At 38.3% G+C, this 26,821-nt stretch overlaps 1 protein-coding gene across 19 annotated transcripts in view; it reads right to left on the reverse strand.

Moving 5' to 3' along the window:
* Positions 1–26,821, reverse strand: part of RBFOX1 (RNA binding fox-1 homolog 1) — a 1,498,714-nt gene that overhangs the window by 719,349 nt on the left and 752,544 nt on the right. The window contains exon 1 of one of the 19 annotated variants that reach the window (XM_068909006.1): positions 15,710–15,784. The exons of the other annotated variants lie outside the window; for them this stretch is intronic. Coding sequence (XP_068765107.1) covers positions 15,710–15,757 — 48 coding nt within the window. The 5' untranslated portion in view covers positions 15,758–15,784. Of the gene's footprint in view, positions 1–15,709; positions 15,785–26,821 lie in introns of those variants that run through there. 19 annotated transcript variants of the gene reach the window in all.

The raw sequence follows: 26,821 nt of genomic DNA on the forward strand, positions 1-26,821 counted from the left end.
TTTATTTTATTTTTAGCAATAAATACTTTTTAAGCACTACAATGCTGTTCTTCATAATGGATAACTGTGTGTCAACTTACAGGACAAAAGAAAGAAAGGGCTAAACTCAAGAGTAAGTGAAAGGACAACTCACTGAGGAACTTGGTAACCAATGGCAAATAGAAGAAACAACCTTTACTTCTCAATCCACTTACCAGTGAAATGGATTAGAAGTTAGTCAAATATATTTTAAGGATTAGTTCCTCTTAAGATTTCTCAGAAACAGGTTTTTAATCAGTACCCCTGCACTTGGCCTCTATTCCTTTAAGGAGGGAGGAAAAAAAAAAAAAATCAAATTATTTCTCTGCTTCCATCCGAAGTTCACTCCTATCAGCAAAACTCCAACAAAACAAGGATGACAAAAAGCGTGAATCACAATTTATCTGGTATAGGTCCTATTCTCAGACAACACAAGTTCCTCACTTGCTTTTTTTTTTTTTTTAAAGTATTTATCCAAAACCTACCTCTTTGAGATGCAGCGTTGATACTAACCCCACTTACAACGTGCAACTGAGACAACAGGGAAAAAACACGAATAGTCAAATTTTTATAAGACTACAGGTACTTGTACTATCACCCAGGCATAATGCAGATGTTTAAGGATGTACTTATCTCTCCCTATCTCTCTGCCACCCTCAGAGCACCTGCAGTTATTTGTCCCCTCCACCTTCCCTTTTCCCAGCAGGACAGCTTAAGGCACCTCAACTTTTCTTTCTGTCCATACCCAGCACTACTGCCACTTTATCTCATACCTAAGCTTGGTAAGTGCTCTTAAACTAGTTGATCCTCTCCCTGATCTTCCCCGAGAACCAAGTTCAAGCAAACTAGCACACATCAACTCCACCAATGCCACAAAAACAGCAGCTGTAATCACTATTAACGAGGGGAAAGCATTTCACAGTAGCATCCCCCGTAAAATAGTTGAGGCCTACTGGCCATTTTAATTAAAAAGAGGCAAAACAGTAACTGTACTATATGACAAGGTGCAATAAAGTCTTTCTGCAGAAGAAAATTTAATCTCTCGCTCTCCTAATAACTTCATAAATTTGTGACAGTTTGGAAATACTATCAATATAAAATCAAACAAAGAGGATGTTGAATGCCATATGGAAAGCACAAACACCAAATGAAAAAAAATTAAAAAGCGTAACTCAAGAACAACGAAAAACTTTACTGCCTGGAAGAAAAGTAGCAAGTCTCTGCTACATTTTGCAAAGAGAGAGTGCACGTGGATGTAGACAGGAAAAATCCCACAACTGTGACGAGTTTGCTTGTTGGTCCTGCTCACAACCTGTTAACATCTGACACCATAGCAACACGATACGGGATGACGACCTGCTTAGGGTCAATCATTTTGCTAAAGACATTATGAAGTCACACACTAAAGAGAAAGCAAAAACCACTCAGACATTAATAACACAGTCCGTTAGGACAGCACCTGTTTCTCATTTTTTAGTTGATTTGCTTTCTATTCTGAGTACCACTTCTATCAGACAGGGTATTGCATTCAACAGTCTCCTTGCAGTTCCATAACCTCTACACAGACCAATAAATACAAGAAATACTCAACTTCATTTCGCTAATACCAATGTTAATTAATGACATGGAAGAATTTATTTGACAATTAATATTTATAGTCATTTGACAATGAGCAGCATTAGTATATAATCATGTTAGCAATTACCACTTCTCATCAAGTTATAAGTCAAATAAGCAGACAGGACAGTCTACTAAGCAAGAAAATACTCAAAGACCAAAAAATAGCTATTTTACACTCTATCGTGTAGGTAGGATATGACTATTAGAACAATTAAAATGGCTATAAACGCATTGTTAGCATCCACACTCCGGAAATAATGCAATAGGAAAGAGACTGCATCTTGACTAAGCAACTATGTCAATGACAAGTCCTCACTGCTATTTTCTCTGTTATTGGCAGTAAGAGAAAAATCTCAGTAGCATCACAAATACCTTGTAAGCCTTATTTGCAACAAGATGTGACCCCTAGGCAGAGTAAAACAACTACTGGCATGTCATATCCTGATATGGCACTTTTTCTATAGTTAGCGATAAGGATACACCTCCATCAGCTGCACAAAGACGATTCACAAACTAAGCTGGCCAACTACTTCCATAACAGAAGAGACTTTCAGAACTAATTTATAGGTTAAACAGCAAGGAGGAATGTAAGTGGCATAGTTAAAAAGGTTCGAGAGAATAAATTTTTGCTGTTCTGCCTTTCAGTCCTTTGCTGCACACTTTATTGTGTATGTCACAAAATGAAACGCAAAACTCTTCCACAACTCCATGGGCCATGATAGCATTGTATTTCTCTAGCCATTAGTAAAGATATTAAGGTCTAAATTAGCTTAGTGGTTTACTGAAGATATACTAAATACAAAAACATATATACATATAGATATATATAGATATATATATAAAAGTAAATGCCCTTTAAAAGTACCTCCACTTTAAGACTGTGTTGCAGTGACTTCTGTAATACCGAGAAACACTGTATGTGCATTCTGTACCATTTCAGGTTACTTCAAAAAACAACCAGCACCACCACCAGCAATGATCCAGTACAATTTCTTCAATGCAAGATAAAACTTGAGAAAAAGTAACAGAATGTAGCAGTAAGGTAGCCCAATACACCCGGACGAGGCAAAAAGTTCTTTGAACAACAGCATGACTGTCACTGGTCATTAAATGGTTAACATATTATTTACCTTCTAAAAAGTTTCAGAAATAACTATGAATTGAGATGAACAGTTAACATACTAGCAAGTAAAATTAACTGCTTGTAAGTGAAAAGTAATGAATGTTGGAAAGTAACATTTGAACTGTTCATATACCTAAAGGTTCCTAAACTTTCTCTATTAACTTAGAATAACAATTCAGGCCATTGCTGTGTACGCAACAAAAACAGCTCCTTAATTTACAGCTAACGCCCTTGTCTGTGACTAGTCAGTCTGCATGAAAAACCATCGTAAAAGTAAGAGGGTCCACCAGAAGGCTGATAGTAATGACAGAAGACTGAACTGGAGGAAAGACCCCAAACTACTCCTATGAAAAAGAGAGAAATAATACCACAGCTGCCTTTTTTCTTTTTTTTCTTTTTTAAAGGAAATGGAGGGTCAGAATAAATAGCAGTAGATGGTACGGAGAACTAGAAAGTTCAGTTCTTCTCATGAAACAAGGACATAGGAACGTGTAATGAAAATTAACAGAAAAGCAGAATGACTGCAACCTTTCAGGATTTCTCTAAACGCATCAGGTATATATAACCGTAGAAACTCCTTGTTGGAGTGCGACACCAGAGCTGACAACTCAGGGAAATATGAAGAGTGACTAGCCATACATCTGGATAAGAAGTACTAGTCGAAGTGAAATTAAAGCTTTATTTTAAAAGTGAAATTTCAAAGCAAATTACACCCTGACATCTAAAACCTGTTGCCTTAAGGACCAAACTCATCTCCACACACACCTTTCACCTGAAGTATCTGCACGTGGGACCACCCTCTGCCAAAAGCAAAATAATCATTAAACGAACTCAAGTCTGAGCAGGGACAGCTATGTTTCCCTACATAGCTCTTTGTCTTCATTCAGAGTGCAACGCCAAAGGTTTTGGGAAATAGGTAATAATTTACATAATGTGATTTGATTGCTTTGATGAACTGGTGCATTTTTAAATTATCTCCTTTTCAGCATTTAAATACATACAGGATTTTCTGATTAGCCACAAGATGTCACTGTTGCTAAACACAAACTGAGGAGCTTGCATATTTATCTGAACTCAAATAAAATCTCAGACATTGGTATTTTTACATTTTGCTTGCTCTGGTATCACAGCACAACTTATACAGCTGAAAGCAATGCAAGCACAATCCATTCACAACTCCCACGTTGTCTTTGGCCAAAATGAAGTGATATGAACATCAGGAGTAAATGCAGGAGAACAACAAACCTCGTCACTACCAGACTCCTTCCCTTGTTCATTAACTCGGGAATATTCCTTGCATGGCTGTAGTCCATGCACTCGTTCCATTGGCTTAATTCTTCGTAGCTTGATGAAAACACTTTTCATCTAATCCACCTATTTTCAACGTTGCATACTTATGTTTGTAAATCTCATTAGGAAGAGATTATTAGATTAAAATCTACAATTTGAAAAAAACAACCAAAACAAAAAACACAAACGCGGGCACACATACACAAGTTACGCCTCCTGCTTAGACAGCGGACCCACAATTCAGACGGGGATGAGGGAGGGGATTATACCTTAACACGCTCCATAACCCTGCAGAACAAATCTTTTCTTTAAAAAAAAAAAAAAAGAAAAGAAACTACACTTCCTAGAAAATTCAGTGTTGCTAGGGCACAATCTAATTCAATCCTTTCTCTCCGTCACCAACCCTGTAGAGAGAACAGAGATGCGAAGACAACAGAACCACTATAAAATATAATCCTTTATCCCTGTAACTACAAATCCAACAGTATAGATTCTTTAGAACTAGGTTTTGCTTGTTGCAATACTACTGTCAAAAGATTGAAAGTAACTTTTCTTGAACACTTGACTTTTGATGTCTCTGCACTAATTTTTTTCCTAATGATCTCTTTGCATCTCTTACTATCCCACGCTGTGTGCCACGTTTTGGGGTATCACAGGTTAAGAGTCACGCTATGTCAGCTTCTAACTTCAAACACTGTAACGCGACTCACATCTTTTGTGCGATCACAAATAAAAATATATCCCAAACATGGGATGGGGAGAAGGTACTAGGAAAGTTCAGCCGCTGCGAGTAGTCGAGGCTCCTTAATTTGGTCTAAGAACTCCAGCAGATCCGTGCAGCGCTACATAAAGTGTAACATGCACACCAATTTTGCCACATTTATAGAAGCTTACAACCACAACAAAAGAGCAAAACCAAAAAACTACATAAGGTGGATGTAAACAGTCTTCTCATCTCCTTCACCATCTGCATCGACAGACTTCTATTTTTTAACACTTCTACACAAAGAGAAATTAGAAAATAAACCATAATTGTAAATATTGAAGATGACTGCCATGTTTTTCAATTCCCTTGCCCATTTGTTACAAGATACTGCTGTGTATCTCGTGTCTTTCGTGTTAACATTTCATGGAGTACTTCCATAAACATACGTTTGTTCTTGTTCTCAACACTTTGTTCTGTCACTGCGACAGATGGCTTTACACTGAAGCATATGAAAATATTAAACTCTTTATAAACCCGCTGAAGTTTGAAATGCCTGCAAGTAATGAGCATCTTGGCAACTATTTCTTTAATACAGATATTATAGAATACTACTTAACATTTTCATATCAGTCTTCTATTCGCTACCATATACTCTAAAGCTACAGTTTTCTTTGAATATAATTAATAGTAGCATTCCTTCATTCCAAATGATGTAGTTTAAGTAGAATAGTGTATTTTGCTACCTGTCTGTCCAGAGACTGGCAAAACTCAGTAAGAAGCATTCTGCTTAGAGACAAAGGCCTGTACCGTAGCGCGAGGGAGCGTGGAGCGCACTGGGACTTCTCCTTCTTTTAGGAGGAGGCCATACACATTTCCAGAAGACCGCGTCGCAACCGTGATCTCTGTCCCCTCTGACACCAACTTCTGTCCTACAAACGAGCTGCTTTCTCCAGCAGCTCAAACAGAACACTTGGAGAAAAGAGGGTGTCCACTATGCTTATCCTTCTCATAACACTTATTTTTAATCAGATCCTTTCATTTTCAGTTTGTAAACTGAAATTTTCCATCCACAGAGCAACTGTGTTTAGACCAACCAGTTAGGATCACATTCTTTCTATTTCCATTGTTTCGTCACACAAAGCTTTTTTGGGCAGAGACTGTTAGTTACTATACAGAATACTACACACAAAATAGCGCAACAGAGTCTCTCTGGCCCTGAGGAGTTCTTACACTTATTAAATAATAAAAATAATTCTCAATTGCTCTAATGTGTTCTGCATAATCTGTTTTTTATTCATAAACCTTAATGCTATCTCATTAATAGAAGATGGGAAAGTCTGTGCAGTTGCCACAATAACAAATGACTGCCTAGGGGAAAAAAAAAAGCAAAAATATATTCAAAATATCTGAGTTCACATAGATTATATGTTTGTATTTTAAATTCTAACGGTAAAACTAAGGAGCAAGTGAAGCCCCTGTATGTAATATAGCTGTTGTAAGAGTTTTATACAACTAATTCTCTGAATGCATCCAATTCTAACCATATAGGATCTGCTTCGGCACTCAGAGGATTATTATTCAGACAAGAATGGAGTTAGGAGCAGGGATAGTGGTTCACCTCTTATTGTACTGTCTGTCCTCAAGAAAAAATTTGGCCTAAAGGAAGATCAAGATTGTACCAAGAGTTTCGTAGAAGTTCAGTATTTTCAGAATTCTGTTCCTCAGGAAAATATTTAGAATATTGATTCATTGTCTTACCTCATGGATGAGCAAAATACAGCGAGAAGTTGGATTCAGAACTTTAGTAAGTTTATTTTCTTAATAAATACGTAGTACTGATCCACCTGCTGAATGGGAAATGAGTTTACTGTTTGAGAAAAACTTTGTTTTAGGAAAAGGAATACACAGGAATGAGAATATACTGTGTTGATTATAATTTAATTTGCAGTATGTTTTTACATATAAAACATACAGTTGCATTTTTTTTGACTGTTTTCCAAACCTTTCTTAAGATCTTCCAGTGGTAAAAATCCCATTGTCTTGCTAGCCTATCTGATCAAATATTGAGCGCCCTTCTAACAGGAAGGCTTTCTAATGCCTAACCTAGATTTTCCTTTGTGTAACTTAAGCCCGTAACTTCATGCCCTAAGCACTTACATTTTTGTCTCCGTATCTGTAGCGAGGCCTGTTCCTTAAAAATAATGATAATAATAAAAAAAGGCAGTCTACTGTCCTTGCATTGTTGAAAGATTAAATGAAACATTTGTTATTATCCCAAGTCAAATTTATTTTTGCAGTTCTCCTTCGTTTAAAAGAAAAGGGAAATTTCTCCGGGGGGGGGGGGGGGGGGGGGAATAGTTCTATTTAAAATGCCAAAATTAACTTTTAATTTCCTAAAACTTTCTTTTTTTTTTTTTTTGAAGTTCTAATGCCATCTGTTCTTTCCCTCCCTGTTTCCAGTTTTCTTCAAAAAAAAAAAAAACCTTTTATTAAATTATTTTATAAATATTATAAATATTTTATAAATATTATAATTTTAAAATAATTAGAAAAGGTTTTGTTGTTTTTGTTTTTTAAGTACCTAAGTTCCCCATCCCCCGCCCAATAAAATAACTGCCTGGAAAACATTCGGGGGACTGAAAGTATACATCCTGCATGCCATTTTTGGAGAAAATTCCCCCAAAGAATCTCAGCTTCCCCATCCATCTTTGTCTTCTGTTACCTTAATGGGCATAACGCCCTTAGCTCCTTCGTAGTGCTATAAACTTGTAGAACATAAGAACAGAACTACCTGCTTCACTGCTGTGAATGCACAACACCTGATCCATATATTAACATTATATGATTAGTTAAAGGTTGGATCCTCTGCTTTTCTTTTTCTACTGTATATCCATAGTAGGAGTTAAGCTATACACTACTCAGTAAGCCCCACACAACCGTTTTGTGATATTGGCCATTTAGCTGTTAAAATTACCTAAATGAAGTTTGCTACACCATTCTGGACTAGATTTGCATCATTTTCCCTGGTGACATAAAAGTTGCAGGAGCGTTTGCCATTCCGACGCAGCTATTCTTCACAAGGGTGTCTCTGTGGGGAAGGCAATACATCACCGCTGTGCTTTACCCTCAGCCCTCAGTCCCTGAAATAACTGATGGCTTTTGTCAGGTGAACCCAACCAGGAAAATAAGGTCATGGGATAACTCAGGCTGGAAAGGGCTTCAGGAGGTTATCCGGGAACAGCCTCTTTCCTCAGATCTGGTTGTAGATACCCTCTGTAAGTGGGAAGGGGCAAAACTGGTCAACCCGAGCCATGACGCTACACTATCACATGGGGGATTCATCCAAAAGATGGCTTTGCATCCTCGTCTGTCTTTTCTTCTCTCCAAAGATCCATCTGCTAGTGAGTTCATGACAGGACAGATGAATCTAGTTATTACAAGAAACGATGAGAATCAAGAGCAGGGAGAGCTAGTCAACTGCTGAATACACTACCAAAAAAGTGGGTATAACTTATCTTTTTATGAGACACATATACATATGTATACATACTAGCCGCTATTTAATTTAGGACTATGATAAATTCTGAACATAAAGCTAAAAAGTAGGCTTTAGCAAAATAAGAGCAAGGGCCTCTGTCTTGAACAAGACTAATAGGTAGCCTACTCATTGATCTCAAGTCAGCTATGAGATCCACAGTCTCAAAATGTCTAACTTGCAATACTGACGATAAAATCCTGATTGTATCGACATGAATAATGGCCAATATTTAGGTCCAAATCACTAATATGATGTGTTTCTACACACATAAAATATTCAAAAAGCACGTCTAAACTTGAAAACAGAAGTCTCCAAATAATGACGAGGAAGCGTTGAACCACAGTTTAGGAATCGAAGCACGCATGGAACATACCCGAGTTCTGAATCTGAGTCGCTGTCATAAAAGACTATTGCACAGAGGACAGGAACTTTTTTCAAGTCCACTAAGAACATGAAATAATAAGCTTAAATTACCGCATGTGAGACTCTCATTCAACCAGCAGAGAAACTTCAAGAGAGTTGAGATCTGGAAGCACAAGAGAGTTAAGCACTGGAATAGGCTGTCTAGGAAGTTAATGGGATTTCCTTTTCTGATTTTTTGGCTTGTTTGTTTAAAAGATTAGCTAGACGTCTGCCACAAATGACACTGGTAAAGATGATCCTTTTGGGGAGCAGGGAAGGGACAGTTGACATGGAAAGTGGTCCTTTCCATCACTGTTCTTCTGTGATTCTATGATCGTCAAATACTTCGTTTTAACACCAGGATAGCATTTCGCTTGCTCGACTGTAGACACATGAAAATGAAAGAAAGTCGAGTACAGCAGTGCCTCCCCTTTTCAAAACGCGTAGCCCTGGCTCTGAATCATAACATGAGAACAGTAATAGTAAGCAACACTAGCATATGAAAGGACTTGAGTTCTACTCTATTTTACAGTTTTTACTAACAGCTGGTACAAGATGAGTCTGGGAGATAACGGCTGTATAACGTGGCTGATGGTCATTTACACTTACTCATTTAAGGTCACTGCATTTTAGTCATAACATGACCTGATGAAAGGAGCACCTACTTTAGGTTCTATACAACGATCACTAAAGAGCTCAGTCCGCAGCACCTTCTGCCTGTCCAATAGACTGCTGGAGTCCATACACACAGTCTTGACTGTCAAGTCTGGCTTCATTGACAAGTCACAGATTGTACCATATCTCAAACACGACCTTTCTTCTGCCCCCAGTCTCCAGCGCTGAAGGCCTTTGTCAGCTCCCGGAACTGAGGGGTGCAATTAATGAACCACAGCTGCCACACAGTTGGTAAATACTCTGTTCTTAACAGAGGAGTCTAAAAACTAAGCATACAGAAAGCTCTGCCAAGCTGTTACATGACTGTGTTGTATTTGATTTACCTGTTCTCCTAATTAAAAATACCTGTTGGAAAGATGGAGAAGTGTCCAAAAGTTGAAAATAAGTAAATACATTAAAATAACTATCAGTATGCTTAATGTCTTCCTTGCTAAATAATACATTTTCCTTTCTTCCTGGCATGATTTAAAGAAGCAATTAGCACGAGGGAAAAGGCTCATACCTTCAAATATAAAAGGCAAGAAGGAATTAGGTTGATTTCTATGGTGGTTCTGCTGGTAGAATAACCACTCACACCGTCACAGAAGAATTTTGGACTGCAAATACTAGCAAAGGCGCTGAATGGGAATGAAATGCGATTTGAAATGAGATTTTATTCTTAATTAGATGATCTAGCTCCTTGTCAACGAGAGCAATATCTTGAATTGGCTAGTAACTGTCAAGATCAGTGCAGGTTTATGGCCTCGTATGATGCTGGCTTAACCAGCAAGATGGAAAAATAGGAACCCATACCACTACTCATGGCATGGATCTTCTTCCTAAATACGTGTTCTCAAAAATCTCTAAAGTCTTAAAGGGAAAACATTAGATGATCTTCACTGTTAGTCTAGTCTTGCAAAACATTCTAACAACATGTGAACAGTTTGATGTTCCTAATCACAACCGATTATCAAACTTCCCATGCACACCCAGCTGACAGCAGATACAGTCTTCTAAAAATGAATCCCTTTCTCTCACACCCATCAACAACATGATTGTCGATATCATACATTATAAGGCTGTATCATCAAAAATCAGAGGCCAGAGCTGAGCAGCAGTCACTGGTATTATGCATCATGGTTCGCATTGAGCCCAAGGGGCAGAACAACTTAAGAAGTGGCATATAATGCGAACGTAAAAACATACAAGTAATGTAAAATGGTACAGAAGGAGAGGGATACAATATTCCTTCAGGGCTCAAAGTATCACGTCCTTCAAAGATTTCCTCCAGTGTGGCAGCGGTTCTTCAAAGATACTCTGTCTCACCTTAAGCGACAGCACTCACTGAAATGATGCCATTCCTGTTAGAGTCTCACGTAATAACGCTACTTCTCAGTAGCGGACAGATAATTCTCCAAATAAGCATCAGGGATGCGCCACACCTCAGTATATATTTTCGTAGTTAAAGTAGAGAGCCATTAGATTCAAGTTAATCAGTACACAGAAACAAGTCCTCACACAAGCTACAATTTACTACTACTCTGAAAAAAAGATCATATCCCATTCCTCAATTATTTGTGTAATTCTAAAGTTCAACTTACTACAAGGAAAATATCCGAGTTTAGACTGTCTTAAGCACCTTACAGTATAAGTAAACAGAACAAGTTGCGCTTGCGAAGGGTTGCTCTTAAACATTCTGCATCACAGCCCGAGATACAAGCTGTGAACGGACAATCTCTACTAAAGCTCTACACAAAATCAGGTTGATCCATCAGGCCTTAGGACTGAGACTCACATCTGCTGTACTTCCCTCCCCCTTTCCCCTCAGTTTCATTCTCAGTAATTACTAGATATGAAAAGATACAAAACTTGCTTAAAATTACTGAAAATCATATACTCAACAATAAAAATGCAAAAAAGGATCCTCCGACCTTAACATACAAGGTAGTTTGGATTTCTAATAAGCTTTAGCAAAACATAATTTTAAATACATATTTAATACCAGTTGAAAGGGATCCTTTTATTATTTTCTAAAAATTCAACCATTCTGGTTTTAATTACCATCACCAACATTTAGGTACATAAATGAGTGGCTGCCGAAACCCAGAAACACTAACTTGAAGCAATTGTTAGTGTTTGCTTCTGCTGAGAACAAAGTATTTGGATAAAAACTGCATGTGCCAATGCAAACCAGAAGGATATCCAAGAGTTTCTGGGTTTGGAGTTGCACTTTCTCTTTTCGTGAAGATGTGAAAGAAAAGAACATTTTAAAGTTTTTATGCATCCTCCCAAAAGTTAGAAGCATATTAAGTCAATGCAGCAAAAATGGGCTTTTTGATATTTTTAATTACTTAAAATCAATAACAGATTTGCTGAATCTGGATGTTACTGCTGACTCAAGGAGTTTCCGTATTTTAGTACTTTAAAAAATTGTGTGCGTGTGCGCACAAAGCAACTAGTAAGCCTCCCTGACTGAGGCTTTTATTTCAATGTATATTTCTGACCATCAGAAGAATGTCACTTTTCAGAAACCTTGTTACTGTACATGAAATCTGTAATTAACTGCAGAACAAAGATAGTCTCTGATTTCAACCTGGTGGAAGAAGCCATACTGTGCTTTATTTTCAATGAAAATGAATGGAAAATTGCAGCCTATGTAATTTAACATGGTTAACTGAAATCAAATGCTGAAAAGGCATTACGAAGACAAACGTAAAGGACGCATGCTTACACTTTATTCCTATTCCCCAAAGCAAACACATTCTCATACTTTCCAAACTGAAGTATGAAGTTCAAGTAAAAGAGGAGTACAGAGTACAAAGTGTCCTTGAAGACTAGCAGCTTTGCTACCTTCCTTATTATCGCCATATGATGCCTTAAAAAAAAAAAAAAAGACAAGACTTGTATTTCAGTCCTACATACATATACAGAACACCACTGCTGACCAAACATTTCAGGGTATGAAATTAAAACATCATTCACAGATAAATTTATAAAAAAAAAGCTGAAAGAAAGGAAACCACTTATACAATTTATTTTTGTCTTATCCAACTGTCAGGTATCTCATTCAAATGCAACCTCATGGGATTGGAATGTTAAAGGAAACATATTTATGACATAACTTTTTAAAAGAAAAGCCTGCACGTCCACCTCGTGACTATGCACTTATAGTACTATTTCTTGAATCCAAAAAGGAGTACCTTTGAAAACCAGTTATCTGTATGTAAGTATATTTTACTGAATTTGTTTGAGTGTTATCTTCTGTCAACTCAATTTATGAGAACATTTCCTTTGTAATATATTCCAGAACAAAATAAAATTAAATAAATTTTTCTAAATTGATTTTTACACGAATTGAAAGTAATACAATTTATGGCAGAACAATGAAGCCAAAACAGTTTTGAAAAAGTAAACCTTACTTCCACTTCAAGTTAATAAATTTCAAAAGCCATCAAGCTTTGTTTCTATATGTTGTAAATAGTACCCCAGTCTAAGAAAGAATATATATGTACACACACATATATAAAAATAGGTAAATCTCATTGAAAAATCATCCAAAGTAACCAAGGCCCACTATAGTCTTTATTCTCATCAATAAATTCTAGAAATATACCATCTTGTGACATGATCATTCTTAGAAAAGCTCCATATCCATGAAGTAGACTAAAAGCTTAACTTTAGTAAGTCTGAGCAGCCTTAAAATTAACGTGCTTTTTCTTAGCACGTTACACAGTTAAATTGAAATAAGAAGTCAAATTTGGACACGATGTTTTCTACGGTAAAAATTCTTTACCTAGGGTTTCTCCTGGAGTTACTTTCCATGTTATGTTTTCATAATTACTGTCACAATAACTTAAAAGTAAGACTCAGTTCATTTTCTCCTCTTTCTTCTCATTTCCAGTTTGATATTTAGTTTGTCTTTTCTAATGTATTTATCTTAATATAACTGATATTTAATAGAAATATTTTGTAATGACCACAGAAGAAGCCCAACATGTGACATCATACTTGAGGACTTTTTTTTTGACCTTTTATGGCATTTAGAATACTGCAAGATTTATCATTGCATGTATCGGTATATTACTTGCTCCCAGTAAAATTTTATGTTCTATAAGCAAAGCTGAGTATCTGTGTTAACGTTTTATAGAAACAGTGCTGAACAATCCAAAGATAAAGAAACCACTTAAGTAATTGCTTTGAAGTTATAAAGACCCAGTATAACACCTTATTAGATAAAAACAAGTTTCCAACTTAAAAACAACAAACCACCTGTTATTACTTTATTTGTAAATATTTATTTATTTAGAAATAGGGAAAACATTAAGCTCCATCTTTCCAAACCTAAGCTTGGAAAGCAGTATAATTAATTTTATTTAACTTGTAGAGTTAACAGCCTATGTTGAAAAGATAATGACTAAATATAAATTCTTACCCAAATATTAAAAGACAGACAATGGAAGCGTGAGATATAGCATGTCTGTAATTTTTAAAATAGCAAGAAATTTGTATTGCTTTAGTAAGAAAAACTTAAGCAGGTAATTGAATCCCCAATAGATACATAGGCTTAAAGAAGTAATTGAATCCCCAATAGATACATAGGCTTAAAGAAGTAAAATCGATGACTGACACGCACACTTCACCGGCACTCGGAGCTGCACCTTTAAAGGACCAAAACCAAAAAGTCCGCTTACTTTCTTTCAAATAATTCAGGCACGAAAGCTGTAACAACAAATACCACTACTGTTCTCATCATAAACGAGGGAGCACCGTTTACTTAGTAGTAGTTCTGCTCACTTTTCAGAAGTCAAATTCATTTGCATGTGTAAAAATAGTTCCAATATTAAGTTTAAAAACAGCTTATCAGATGTGAATGCTAAATAATTGGTAAAACAGCTGCAATGCGGGAATAGACATTCAAACTTCACGCAGATCTTTTACGCTATTTTACAAATATATTTGAAACCCATATACTGGATAAAGCCAAATTCTGCAAGTACTCATACAAGCAAAAATAATTGTAAACTTCATCTTTAATACTTACACAAATCCTAACTACTTCCGCATCAAGATTAAATTCCTTAACACCACGCAACAGACAAATACAGAGACTGTCTTAGATCCTACTACGTTCCTGAACATCCCTCTAAATAAAATACCTGGAATGAACTTTAACGTACGGTCCTGCAAGCAGTGCAATTTTATGGTGCCTAAACCGCTGACCAAACCTTAAGTGCATGAAACACACAGGGCACAGCACGCCCTAACTCTGACAAGCCTGTGTTGGAGTCTCTCTGGTACGACAGCAGGTCTTTTACACGTACGTGATACTCTCCATATAGCATGGAAAAGGTTCCTTTTTTAAAAAAACAAACAAACAAACATCCCACTTCCCCTACTCCTCTCAACATTTTTCCATATTAGATTTTTTTTTTTTAAAGGAAAGAAAATTGACAAAGTCATTCAAAATATTTAAATCACCCTGCAATTACATAAGGCTGTCAACTGATAGGTATTTTTTAATCCTAGACTTTTACAAGCTATTTCTATTTTAAATAAACACACACACAGACTTTACACATATGTATGTGCATATATGAATGGGTTGTTACCCGAGTTCATCTGCATGCTTAAATTGTATCTGTTAAGAAAATATTGCCATTCCCTAATCACGAGCATCTTAACATGCACAGTATTAAAACTTTACAATCCTCAGAAAAACACGCTAAACAATCGCTATTGTGGTGATACTTTACCGACAGAAAGCGCACAGGTACCTTGAAGTTAAACACGCGACGGGTTCGGTGAGGATTCCTGTGAAGTCTCTACTAGGAGGCAACGTTTCACCTCACAAAACCGTTTCTAACAGGCTTCCTGCCATCCTTCGCATACGCGCTCGTACATATCCCATCCGCACAAAGTTAAGCGGCTCCTCGAAGACGAAGTTCCCACCAACTTCGGTCGGTCACAAAGGAAGGGCAATTAACCCGCCGCAGCTCCTGCTCGGCCGCCCCCGCGCGCACACGCGCAGCCCGCGGCCCCCGCGCCGACAGACGCCCGGCAGGCGTTCCGCGCCGGCGCAGCCCGGGCACGGGCAGCTCACGCACCGTGCGGGCGGAAAGCTCGCCAGCCGCGCCGGCCCCCGCTCCGAGCGCGCAGCCGGACAGCCCCGCGCCAGCGCGGACTCGCCGCAGCCGCGTCGCGAAGCCACTGACGGCGGCGACACAGCACCGGCAGCCCAGCGTGTCGCCGTGCCCCCCCCCCCCCCCCCCCCCCCCCGCCGCCGCCCCTCCAGCCCGCCCCGCGGCTCGGGGCTGCTCGGCAGAGGCCGGCTCTACCTTCTCCCTGCCCTCGGCCTTACCTGAGGGGCGTCCCCCACGCCGGGCCAGCAGCCAGGGGCGCCGGCCATGCCCGCGCCCCCGCGCCAGCTCCCCGCCGCGCGCAGGCCGGGGGAGGCAGGACGTCAAGGTCAGCTTCGCCAGGGTAAGGGCGGCGCGTGCACTTTGCTCCCTGCCGTCCCCCCCGGCCCCGGCCCCGGCCGGCGCCGCTGGTCCCGCGCGTCCCTGCGCTGCTCCTTCAAGCATTAAATACGTGCCACATGACAGAGTAGGGCACCTTGCACAGTCCTCGGAGCCCACACTGACAACCAATTTCAACTCACGAGCAATGAAATGTCTAAAGGCAGGATGTAAGCACTCCCAATTACTTACGCTATACCTACATTATTCAACGTGTCCGTGGGACAGTATTTATGACTTTCAGGATGCTGTTCTCCATACACTGAGAGAAGATGCTAAAGCCATTGTGCATCTCTTTTTTCCCCTTGCTGTATCCCCGATAGTGTTTGCACTACGTGCATTCAGGGAAGTCCTTTGGTTTCATTTGTAGATAAGAGCCATTTCACACAAGCAAAAACCACAGCCTTATGGGGAAGGCAGGTAGGCAGCGGGAGAACAAGTTAAATTCAATAGCCCGTTTAGGGGATGTTTTATTTAGGTCTGCTTTATTTGCATTTATTAAAATATTAGACATTGTGCTAAAGTTTGTGGGTCTTCAGTGTTTTAATCACAACTCTTTTACCATTTGGACAAAATTATGACGACTTTCTTGTGAAATTCTGAATTTGTTTAAGAATAACAATATTGTTGATTAAGTTATTTTTAAGGTAAAGATTGGCTAGAACTGAAACAAAATCTGAACATCCTCAGCAAGAGACAGTAGCACTCAGTCCATTTGGGAAAACAGAAAAAACTATTTCTGATAGCTATGGAAAACTGACATCTTTTGCTAGGCAAGAGCATTGCTTGTTGCTAACCAAATGATTTGTTATTTCCATGCTGATCTATAGAACTGAAATTATAAAATCATAAGACAAACAGCCATTTCTAAAAAAGCATTTGCCTATATCTGGTAAAGCATACAGTAAGAACTTGGTCATACTCTAGTGGAAAAAATCTTGGGATACTGCTCAGAGGACTTCTCTAATTCTATAGAATATATTTTCACACTGTATACTATTTCTGAAAAATAATGAAAAGTTCAATAAAATATCTTTCAGTATTTATCACTGCTCTGCAATCAAAAAGGTGACTAGTAAACTGATCTGCAATAGAGCAACTGATTTCTATTAATCATTCCTTTTTACATAAAACGAGTCAAAGAATTTATGCCCATAAAAAACAGGACAAAGTTTAGTTTTATTCTATGAAAATGGAAAATAACATCAGAATTAGAGTCTGATTTCATAAAGTTGTCCCATTTTTGCTGAAGATTTTATTGTAGACATGTTTACCTTATTACCTGTAGGGTAAAGACAGGTCTATCTTTACAAACAGGGTAATCCCTTTATTTAAAAAGGCTTTGTAATGCAGATGTGTATAATTTAAAAAGCCAAACAGTGCAAGGGCTGGTTTGAAGACTGGGCTAATAGCCAAAACAAATCTCTGAGCTCACACTTGCTTACTGTGTGGCCTTGACAAAATTATTCATCTTCTCATTTTTCCCACCTGTAAAATTAGAATAATAGTACTTCCAGTGCGTACCTCCTATCTCTTGCTCTTCAGGAGGGGCTGTGAGGATTAATTACCATACAGTGCCTTGAAAATGAAGAAATACTAAGTGCTAGGTCTGAGAAAACCAACTCAGGGTGTTATACTGAAGTTTTAGGAATTCCAATTAACCCATCTTCTATCTCTAAACAGAGATGTACTAAAGCACATTAATAGCCCTCTTTAAAAAAACGTTTGCAATCAACAAAATATTTCGGGTTTGCTTACAGTTCTGTTATTTAAGTCCAATTTTCATCTCTGCCCGTTCTGGATACCAACCTCAGAATTACATTAACAACAGGACAAGCAGCAGTCACCACTACTGTCTTTTGGGCTTACCAAAAAAAAAAAAAAAAATCACATCCACAGCAAGGTCATTCAGAGTTAAGGCACACAAAAAAACCCACCATTAACTCTGTCCTGTTGTTTCTAGACATTGCAGCACATATGGTCATTTAATCAGAGGACAAGCAACACTGGCAGATGTTACATGTGGTACTCAGTGCTGTTCTTCAGAGACTGCAATTCTTTACTCAAGTAATGAAAAAGAGTTTAAACTAATTAATTATCTCATTAGCAATAAATATTGGGGGGGGGGGAGCACTGGCAAGGAACATACTGCCATAGAACAAGCTGCATCATTCACAAAGTCACTCCGAGTTCTTTGAAGAGTTTATGTTCACACTAGCATAAAGTAATGATGATCAGATGATCAAAGCAATAGTCCAAATTTCTGTATCCAACTTAAAAAAAAGAGAGAGAGAAAAAGCAAACAGGAAATTCCTATTTCAGTCTATAGAATTACCTATTTTGAGAAAACACTGTATACATTTATACATTCATTTTCACCACTCTCCCTAAGTAGTAATTTCTCCCTGACTCTCAGCTTTGAACCATTAGTACAGGGCTTTGCTCTGCACAACCTATTTGGGGACATCATCCTCTTGTTTCAGGGGATGGATGCTTCAGGAGCTTCATGCCACGTAACGCACACTGGAGGAACAAGGTCTCTGGAGCAACACCAGGACCAGGCTTACGTTCAGTAGCAAGCGCTCTGGCAGCGAAGCCAAAGCTCACTTGTGTTAGGAACTGCAACAGGGAAGAACAGGTTGATGCTATGGTTCAGGCACAGATCCCCACCATGACTTTCTAATACGCATACCTGGAAATCTGAGGAAGGCACCTCTCTAATCTTTGTTCTTTCCACTATATTTGCAGTGACAATCATTAAATAAATTACTGTGGTTGCCGTGGGTATTGAAGTTTGTGCAAGTCCGAATTTGTATCTCATTTACTTCAGATTTTCAAGGAACAACACAGTACCGAATAGTACAAAAGAGATGTCATCCCACTATGACTTATGTTACATTGCATTAGAAATTCTAAATTTAGTTATTTACCATCTAACCCTTACATTATTTTCTCCTAAAAAAAGGCATTTTTCTTCTGAATTTTCCACTTTACAAAGAAAAGTACACCACAGAGGAATAAGCACATTAACTAATTTTAAAACAGGTGCACCAATACCAAACTACTTTCTTCCAGTGAATGGTGGGTTTTTGTTTGTTTGTTTTTAAACTGACACCATTGGTATGTGTGTCACTTCCATGTGAAAAGCTTCAGTGTGTAATTGTTTTACACACTGTCTTCAGTCTTCATTTCTTGAACTAAGTTTCTATGGGAACTATTAAAAAGTAATGCAGTCTTTGAAGGAAAATGAAGATTGCTAAAATCTAAAAGTACCACCTAAAGTATTAGGGAATCCTGCAACTGTAAAGCCTTGAAAATACTTTTTACGCAGTATAGTGACACATGGTTTAGCCTTTAACACATTTACGTATCAAACACACGGGGGCTCCGCATGCCTGACAGATTACTGCTGAAATGATTTCCTTCCTACATGCCATCTAACGATACAGTAGTATTACAGCAGGTGAGCCTAATGAAGCATATTCCCATGGAAAAGCATCACGTGATTTATGATAAACATGCTGCAGTTATATTCCTAAACGGATTATGGTTACAGCGTGTGAATCTAAGGAAGATGACCAACACGTTAAGAAACGCAACATAAATCACGTGTCACAATGCTAACAAGGCATTCAGAGCTCAAGGAGACCTAGATCTGAGAATTCATTATGTTAGACGGTTGCTAAACACAATCTTTTGGAGACAATCCAAATAATCAATATTTTTAAAATTAATGTATCAAAATAAATACAAGAAAACTCAAGTTTTGGCTCTACTGTGCAGAATTCAAAATACTCTGCAGGGGCCTGATCCTATAAACGTTCACAATATTAGCTTCACAATGATATTAATTGCAAGAATACACAAAAATAAGTATTTTTAGGGATAGACCTACAAAAAGGATGTTAAAAAGAACCAGTGATAGGATGTACTTGCTGTTTCTCAAGTTATTTTTATATATTCAGTATTTTATTATTTTTTCCATAGCCCTTTGCTCATAATATCTATAAAAAATTTGTAAATATGATTATGTCCAGCTGAAATGCCACACTGCGTTATTAGTTGCAATTGGTTTTATTTTTCAAGGAAGTATATTGAAATTAATGTTGCTAATATCTCTTGAATGGAGTAGTAGTGTGTTAGCTATATATATGTCTGTGTGTGTGTATATATATATATATAATTACAATAGTTCATAAGTGAGGTAACATTTTGCGAGTGTTCAGAGGTACGTACTTTTGCACTTTTACTGTAATATTCAATGCAAGCCTTTGTAAAGTACTGAAAGCAAAATATTATTTGTTATTTTTATAGAAAAAAATCAGGCCTAAGTTTGTTCAAAAACAAAAGAAAAATCAATCACAATCAATAAAAATAGTAAGAGGAACATTATTTGGATATAATTTTGCAGTAACTAAATCAGTTCTGATCTATTGAAAACAATACTTCAAACCTCGTCGCAAACAATTTCTTAAGTAAATACTGTGAAAATAATTATAAACATAACAATTTATTTCTACATTCACTCCCACCAAAACCAACCAAAACGCATATTGCCCAGGATGATTATTGCACAGCCACTGATGCTGAGCAGGTCAGCTTCAAAAAAATAATTACTTATCCAAAGACCTAAAATGAAGCAAAGCTCATGAAGATGGTCAGATCCAAGATAAAATAATAGCTCGTTTTTCCTCAAGTCCAAAGAGAGCATAAAAATCCAGATCTCGCAGGCATTCATTTTAAAGCTATCACTATTTTTCTTCAGACTGTTGCACTGGTCAATGTGAAACATAGGATAACGTCTACCCGCACCAAGGAGGAACAGGGCTGTGAAAAGCCTTAAGGCAAAACAATCCCTTATGTGCCTATACCTATGCACAAATCTGTTGATATGCTAAAACATTCATAAAAAGTTACATTACTAAGGCAAAATACATTTCTGCATGACCAAGGATTACCGTGTGGACTTTTAACCCACTACTGCATTATGTTACTTACCTTCAAAGGTAATCTAAAATATGCTTTTAGACAGTATTTATAAATAACTTAGTTCTTTGTTTAGCAGTATACTAGAAAACAACTTTTTCCATATTCAGAATGTCTTCCAGATTTGCAATCTTGCTTTACGTTGCAACTGCAAAGTACTACTGCAAATCATCCCAATAAATGATAATTTATCTAGAAGAGGCATGTGACAAAGAAACCCAGATAACGAAAGCATTCCCTGTAAGAGTGGCACCAGGAAATGCAAAAGCCTAAAGGAAACCATCTACAATACTTCGAAGTACATTTGCTTGAAATCATATAGTTTTGTGCAAGATGCACTTTCAGAATAACAAACCACACCCTCTCCCACAGGACAGCAGCTCTGAATGCTGTTCATGCCAAGTACTGACAGTTAACAGACTGTTTTCCAGTCCCCAGAAGACACATGGGACTCTCAGAGAGGCAATGGAGTCCTCTGCCTCTCATACTTTAAAGTACATACATGCCAAGGAACCTGAATTTGGACCTTTCAGACTAGTTTTACTTCCTTAGTAAAATACAGTAAGCATGACCACATGCCAGATACAAGTCAAACTTGTGCCTGACTGTACAGTTACATTAAAAAGTGTGGGTAGATGATACCTTTTTGTTCTTAGATAATAAGCAAGCAATTACATTTACTTATACTCAACTGTTCTCCCCTAAATATTTATATTTAGGACTGTTCCCAGGATTACAAATGTCCCAATGATACATTCATCAGTAACATTATACACGATACCTACTTCCTACTGAAATAGGTAGGATGAGCTAAATATCCTTAAAAATAGAGGATGTAAAGGATTCTAGGGGTTGTTACTTCATGCATCTTAAACATACTTGATCATTTAATATAACACAATGACACAAATGCCACAACCTTGTAAACTATCAGATAGGAGGAGGAGGAGGAGGATGGGACCATCTCCAGCTCAGTTACCATGGGCCTTCTCTCTCTGAAAGTTATATTGGCCTGGAGAACATCATCAGCTTGTAGACACAAATAGCTGCCTATTTGCTTCTACTCCTCCGTAGCACAACACAGCTAATTAATTTAAAAAAAAAAAATTGAGATAGACACCTTATATATGGAATTGAATACAGATTAGCATTATAAAAATCACAAAGCTTTTGTAGCCTCAAATTTGTTTTCTTCCAGCAGTTTCCTTTAATGTGCAAATAAAGGATGCCACTATGTATCTTGACGTAAATAAGGCCACGTTTAGGGCTATGACTTGCCGCATATACAGGCTTTCAGAACTGTATTAACGGTATACAGTAAGCTGGCAGATAAAGATAGGCTAAACAAAAGATACATAACCAACTGCCTGCCTCAGATGCCTTCATATCACTACCAACCCAAAGCTCATACTACCAAAAGAGACCTCCCACCTCCTCCAAACGTTTATACATTGAAGATCAAGGGCTTTCTTGGCCCAATTCTAGAAATGAAATGGTTTTGCATAGCCAAGTAAGAAGAGAGCAAAGGGAACCCAAAATCATCTCAGGAATTCAAACCCATCAAGAGGTGGGAGACAGGTTTGGTGGAGAGGCTGTCCACATGGTAAAAAGCAAAGATAACAAGACGACAAGCAAAGGAGCTAACTAAAGCATACAAAACCTCGAAAAGAGGCTTAAAAGGGAAGCATACAAATTAACTGCTTTTTCACTTTTCCTCCACTTTTGTGGAATTCTGGAAAATAAATAAATCAATGTGTCCGGAGTTGCTTTATATTTCACCAGCCACACCTCGCAAAAAGCAAAAGGGCCAGCATATGCCATGCCAAAACAGTCGACCATAATAACTGCTAGTAGACAAGCAGACTCCTAACAGCAGACCCACTGCCAGGATAATTAAATTATATGGTTTCACTGGTAGTGAGATGCAAAAAAAATTTCAGGAATAGATGGTCCTTAAGAAGGATTAAAGGGGACCAATGTGAAGTTTATCACCCATCAGGGAACGTATAAAGAATATTTTAAACCATCATCTCTATATAAAGCTTCCAAGAATAATTAGGGTAAGATATTTTAAAACCAAAGTTCACATATTTTTCTGACAAACTGTTGTGGACTTCTGCCATTAATTTTAGCAGTTTCAATTGGATTTGGTACCGTTGGTAATGTGAGGCGAAATCTGCAGTAATCAGGATGTGACACTCATTAACACTTTCACAAAATACCCACTGGATTTGCATGAAATCTGCAAAGATTCATCACAGAGTCTTTTATGAGAGTTTTCCTTGGTTTCACTCCAGATTCAACTCCATTTGCCCTTCCTCTTTTTTCTTCTCCCCCTGCAGTGAGAATCACTGCAAACAGTTCATAACAAGGCAGAATTAAATGTACTGAATAATATACATGCAATTACCCCAAAGCTTGTATAATTGTACATATTCTTTCGTGAATTCTAAATGTTTCCTGAAAAATTATCTTGAAAAGGAAACAAATTCTAATTGGATACAATACCCCTCTCAAACACGTAATGAATCTAGAGATCTCCAAGACAACTTTGTAAGACCTGTTTACAAGTAACATATATGGTACAGCTTAGATATAACACAATCTTCACATGTTAAATATCTTGAAAAAGATTCCAGAAAATGACTAACCCACTGAGGACCAAAACGTTTGTTTGTAACGAACACAAAGCTTTTAAAGAAGTTATGTCCCTACTAAGACACACATTTCTTGCTACTGCCCATGTCATACAACATTGTAAGAAATAAAAACAAAAGAAAAGATTTAAGGGGTAACAACCTAAGGAGTCAATATTTAGTATTTTATTTTTAGCTCAACTATATAGCACTTAATTAGTAATTCCATTGACTGCGTATCCTGCAACTACACATGTAAACGAGATCAGGCCAAGGCAACATAATCCATTATGAAAGTTAATAATGATAAAAAGAGTGCCATTTTCCTCTTTCGCACTATAAAAAAAATTCAGACTTTTTAATTCACTTTGAAGCTCAGTATTCTGCTGATAAAAGCTGTTTGGTTCGTTTAGATTTTAAAATAAAACTGTTCTATAAGAATGAGTGCAGTGCTGAACTCAGATTAGCAGTATACATTTACGGTAAATTTAGTATGAGATTCAGAATAAAATTTTGAAATAGGATTGAATTCATTTCCCCTCTCAAATTCTTGTTGTAAATACACATAAGTAACATTTAATTTTTGATATGCTATACTCAAAAAACACACACCTAAGTGTAGGACGAGCTTTGAAATGATTTGAACAAGGTATGTGTAACTGAACAGCTGTATAAAACAATATATTATTTCACTGGCTTGCATTTTGAGCAAATTTTTTGACTGAGAGTCTGACTCCATTGCTCCTGCTCAACAGACCATTATCTCTCTTCGATAGCCCACTAGCACATGAGAGAATTTTCTAAAGGAAAATACAACCTGAGTAAGCATGAGGCCCAAGATACACTGCTCTATTTTTACTTCTGGATCAACTCTCAGGCTCATATCATCTGTGTCTTCTGCATTACCGAGGAGTGGAAGTATGCTAGAAAGACAAAAACACATGGTGTTGGGTCTCCTTTTGTGGATTTTTTGTTTTGTTATACTGCTGAAAAACTCTAAAGTGCACTGAGGTCAACTGAAATGTAAGTACTGATAATGTTCAGCTTTCTGCCTGACCACTTCTTACTCGGGTTCTGTTTAAAAGAACAGAATGTATCCCCAAACTTGATGCATTTTCTCTCTTTAAGTGGAGCAAAACTTTTGTTTTGTTTAGCAAGCAGAACTCTCATTCCAATGCTTTCACACTTCCAGTAAATTTTGAAAGAAGTCTGAACAAAAACCAAAGTTAAATTTTCATGAACAAAACATCGGGCTAGGTTTTTCCCTAATTCAAACTTATCCTATATATTTGTACCTACATAAAGAAAATATAAGCGCAGGCTTAAGGTATTTCAGTATTCACAATGGCAAAAACATACTCCACACTGTAACCCTGGTATTTCCCCCCGGAGGATTCAAAAGCGGTCTGCTAGTGACAGCGAAGCGTTCTGGCTTCACTGGCTGCCTGCGTTCAAATACTCAGCGCTGACCTGCAGAACCAGAAAAACATGGACCAAAAAAGCATTGCAGAATTTTTGTGTGCCAGACATCTTGGTGCACGTTCACACGAGCATACTGACCTCAGGACTGAAATGATGGTTTTTATTGGACAATTACTGTGAACATAGCTTGTTACAAAATGATAAAGTTTCCCTTTTATTTCACTAACCCAGATGGCACAGTCATTCCTTTTCTGAACACAAGCTTTAACAAATCTGTCATATATTGTTTACTAGACTCAATGAAAACAAGTTCATCAAATAGCTCCCTTTTTCTCACTCAATGGCATGAACCTCAGAGCAAAATATCTGGATGCTGCACTGTTCCTTGACAGCAAGCAGTGTAAAGCAGAGATGGACGGCCTCTCCTGCCTTGCACCAGGTCAGGGCTGGCACACTGCCAACTGGGCTAAGTGGAAGAGTAGGAAAAAGAGGACAGGGTATATCCTGGTGCTCGGTCACTCCCTGTCCCCAGGGCCTAGGGGACTGGGCCTCACATACCCCTGCACAGCAACTCAGTAATAGTTTGCTGCAATATGGATAAAATATATTTCCGTGACTATACGGTAATCTTTTGGCACTCGTGCCTTATGTCTATGACAATTTTATCTGTAGCACTGAAAGGGGCCCTAGACAAAACATAGAAATCGGGTGCCAGAAACTGGCCCTGAGGAACCACTGAATTTCTTCAGATGCAGACAATCTGGTAAAACAGACCACGTATTTCAAGGATGATGGACTCTCCCAGATACAAAACTCACACCCAAGGTAGGAGGCACGTACGGTTTCTCTTCATTACTGACGGAGCCGATAAGGACACGGCCTGCTCCCTTTCCCTCTGTCCAGCACAATCAGAGCGTGGTCACCAAACAGCAGCAAATTCACGGAAACGTAGAGCACAGGACACGCACGGACTCCAAGCACGCGGGACACGCATCTGCCCCCAGCTAAACAGCGCAGGATGCTGCCAGCGATCCAAGGGCCGGACCTTGGCCACGGTGTTTCTGCTGGCCGCGGCGCACAGAGCTAGAGAAGAGACCTTCCTCCAGGCTCAGCAAGCCCTCGCGCCAGACTCTCCACGCGCACCCTGCCCACGTCCCCGCTCCAGGCACCAACTTCTGCTACCAACGTTAAAACCAAGTGAAAAGTCAGCACTACAACTTCATCCCCGGGGCGCTTTCTCCCCCTCCCGGTTCACCGTTTCGGTTCCTGCCGAACACCACCAGCTTCTAGAACGTTCTGGGGGCCACGCAGTCCAGTGGCCTTCCCCTCAGTTGTGTTACTTCACAAACAACCCACCCCCCACACCACACGCTATTCCAGCTTTTAAGACACAAAAGTGCTTTTGCAGCATTTCTGTTTAAATGCTTGGTTTACCTGGAAAACACAATGGCGTTCAAACCGTCAACAACTGAGCAGGGAAAGAGTGAAAGCTCAAGCGAGACTCAGGGGAACGTACTCAGCATTGATTTCAACTGGATAAAGTTAATTTTAGGATATAAAATGTTGAATGAAAAACTACTGTAATAATAAAACTGCAAGTTACCTTTATACTGAGTTGCAATAAAAGATCGCTTGCAGGTTAGGTCTGTCATGCATCACCCCAGCGGGGAGCTAGACAGGACTAGCAGAGAGCTCAGCCTTCACCATATTTATATGTTTGAAATAAGATATTTACCATATTAGCAAAAATCACAGAAACATTCTCAAATTAATACCTCGTTGGGCCTTTTTAAATAAACACAGTGTATCGTTACGCCCTCAGTTCTGTCTCTTGCCGTGCCCAGAGCACACCTGAGAGAGGACACTAACTTTTTATTTTTCTTTCTTAAACTCTTCCAAGTTGCTGGACAA

The sequence above is a fragment of the Struthio camelus genome, chromosome 15 (assembly GCF_040807025.1).
Source record: "Struthio camelus isolate bStrCam1 chromosome 15, bStrCam1.hap1, whole genome shotgun sequence".
In the NCBI taxonomy this organism is placed as follows: Eukaryota; Metazoa; Chordata; class Aves; order Struthioniformes; family Struthionidae; genus Struthio; species Struthio camelus.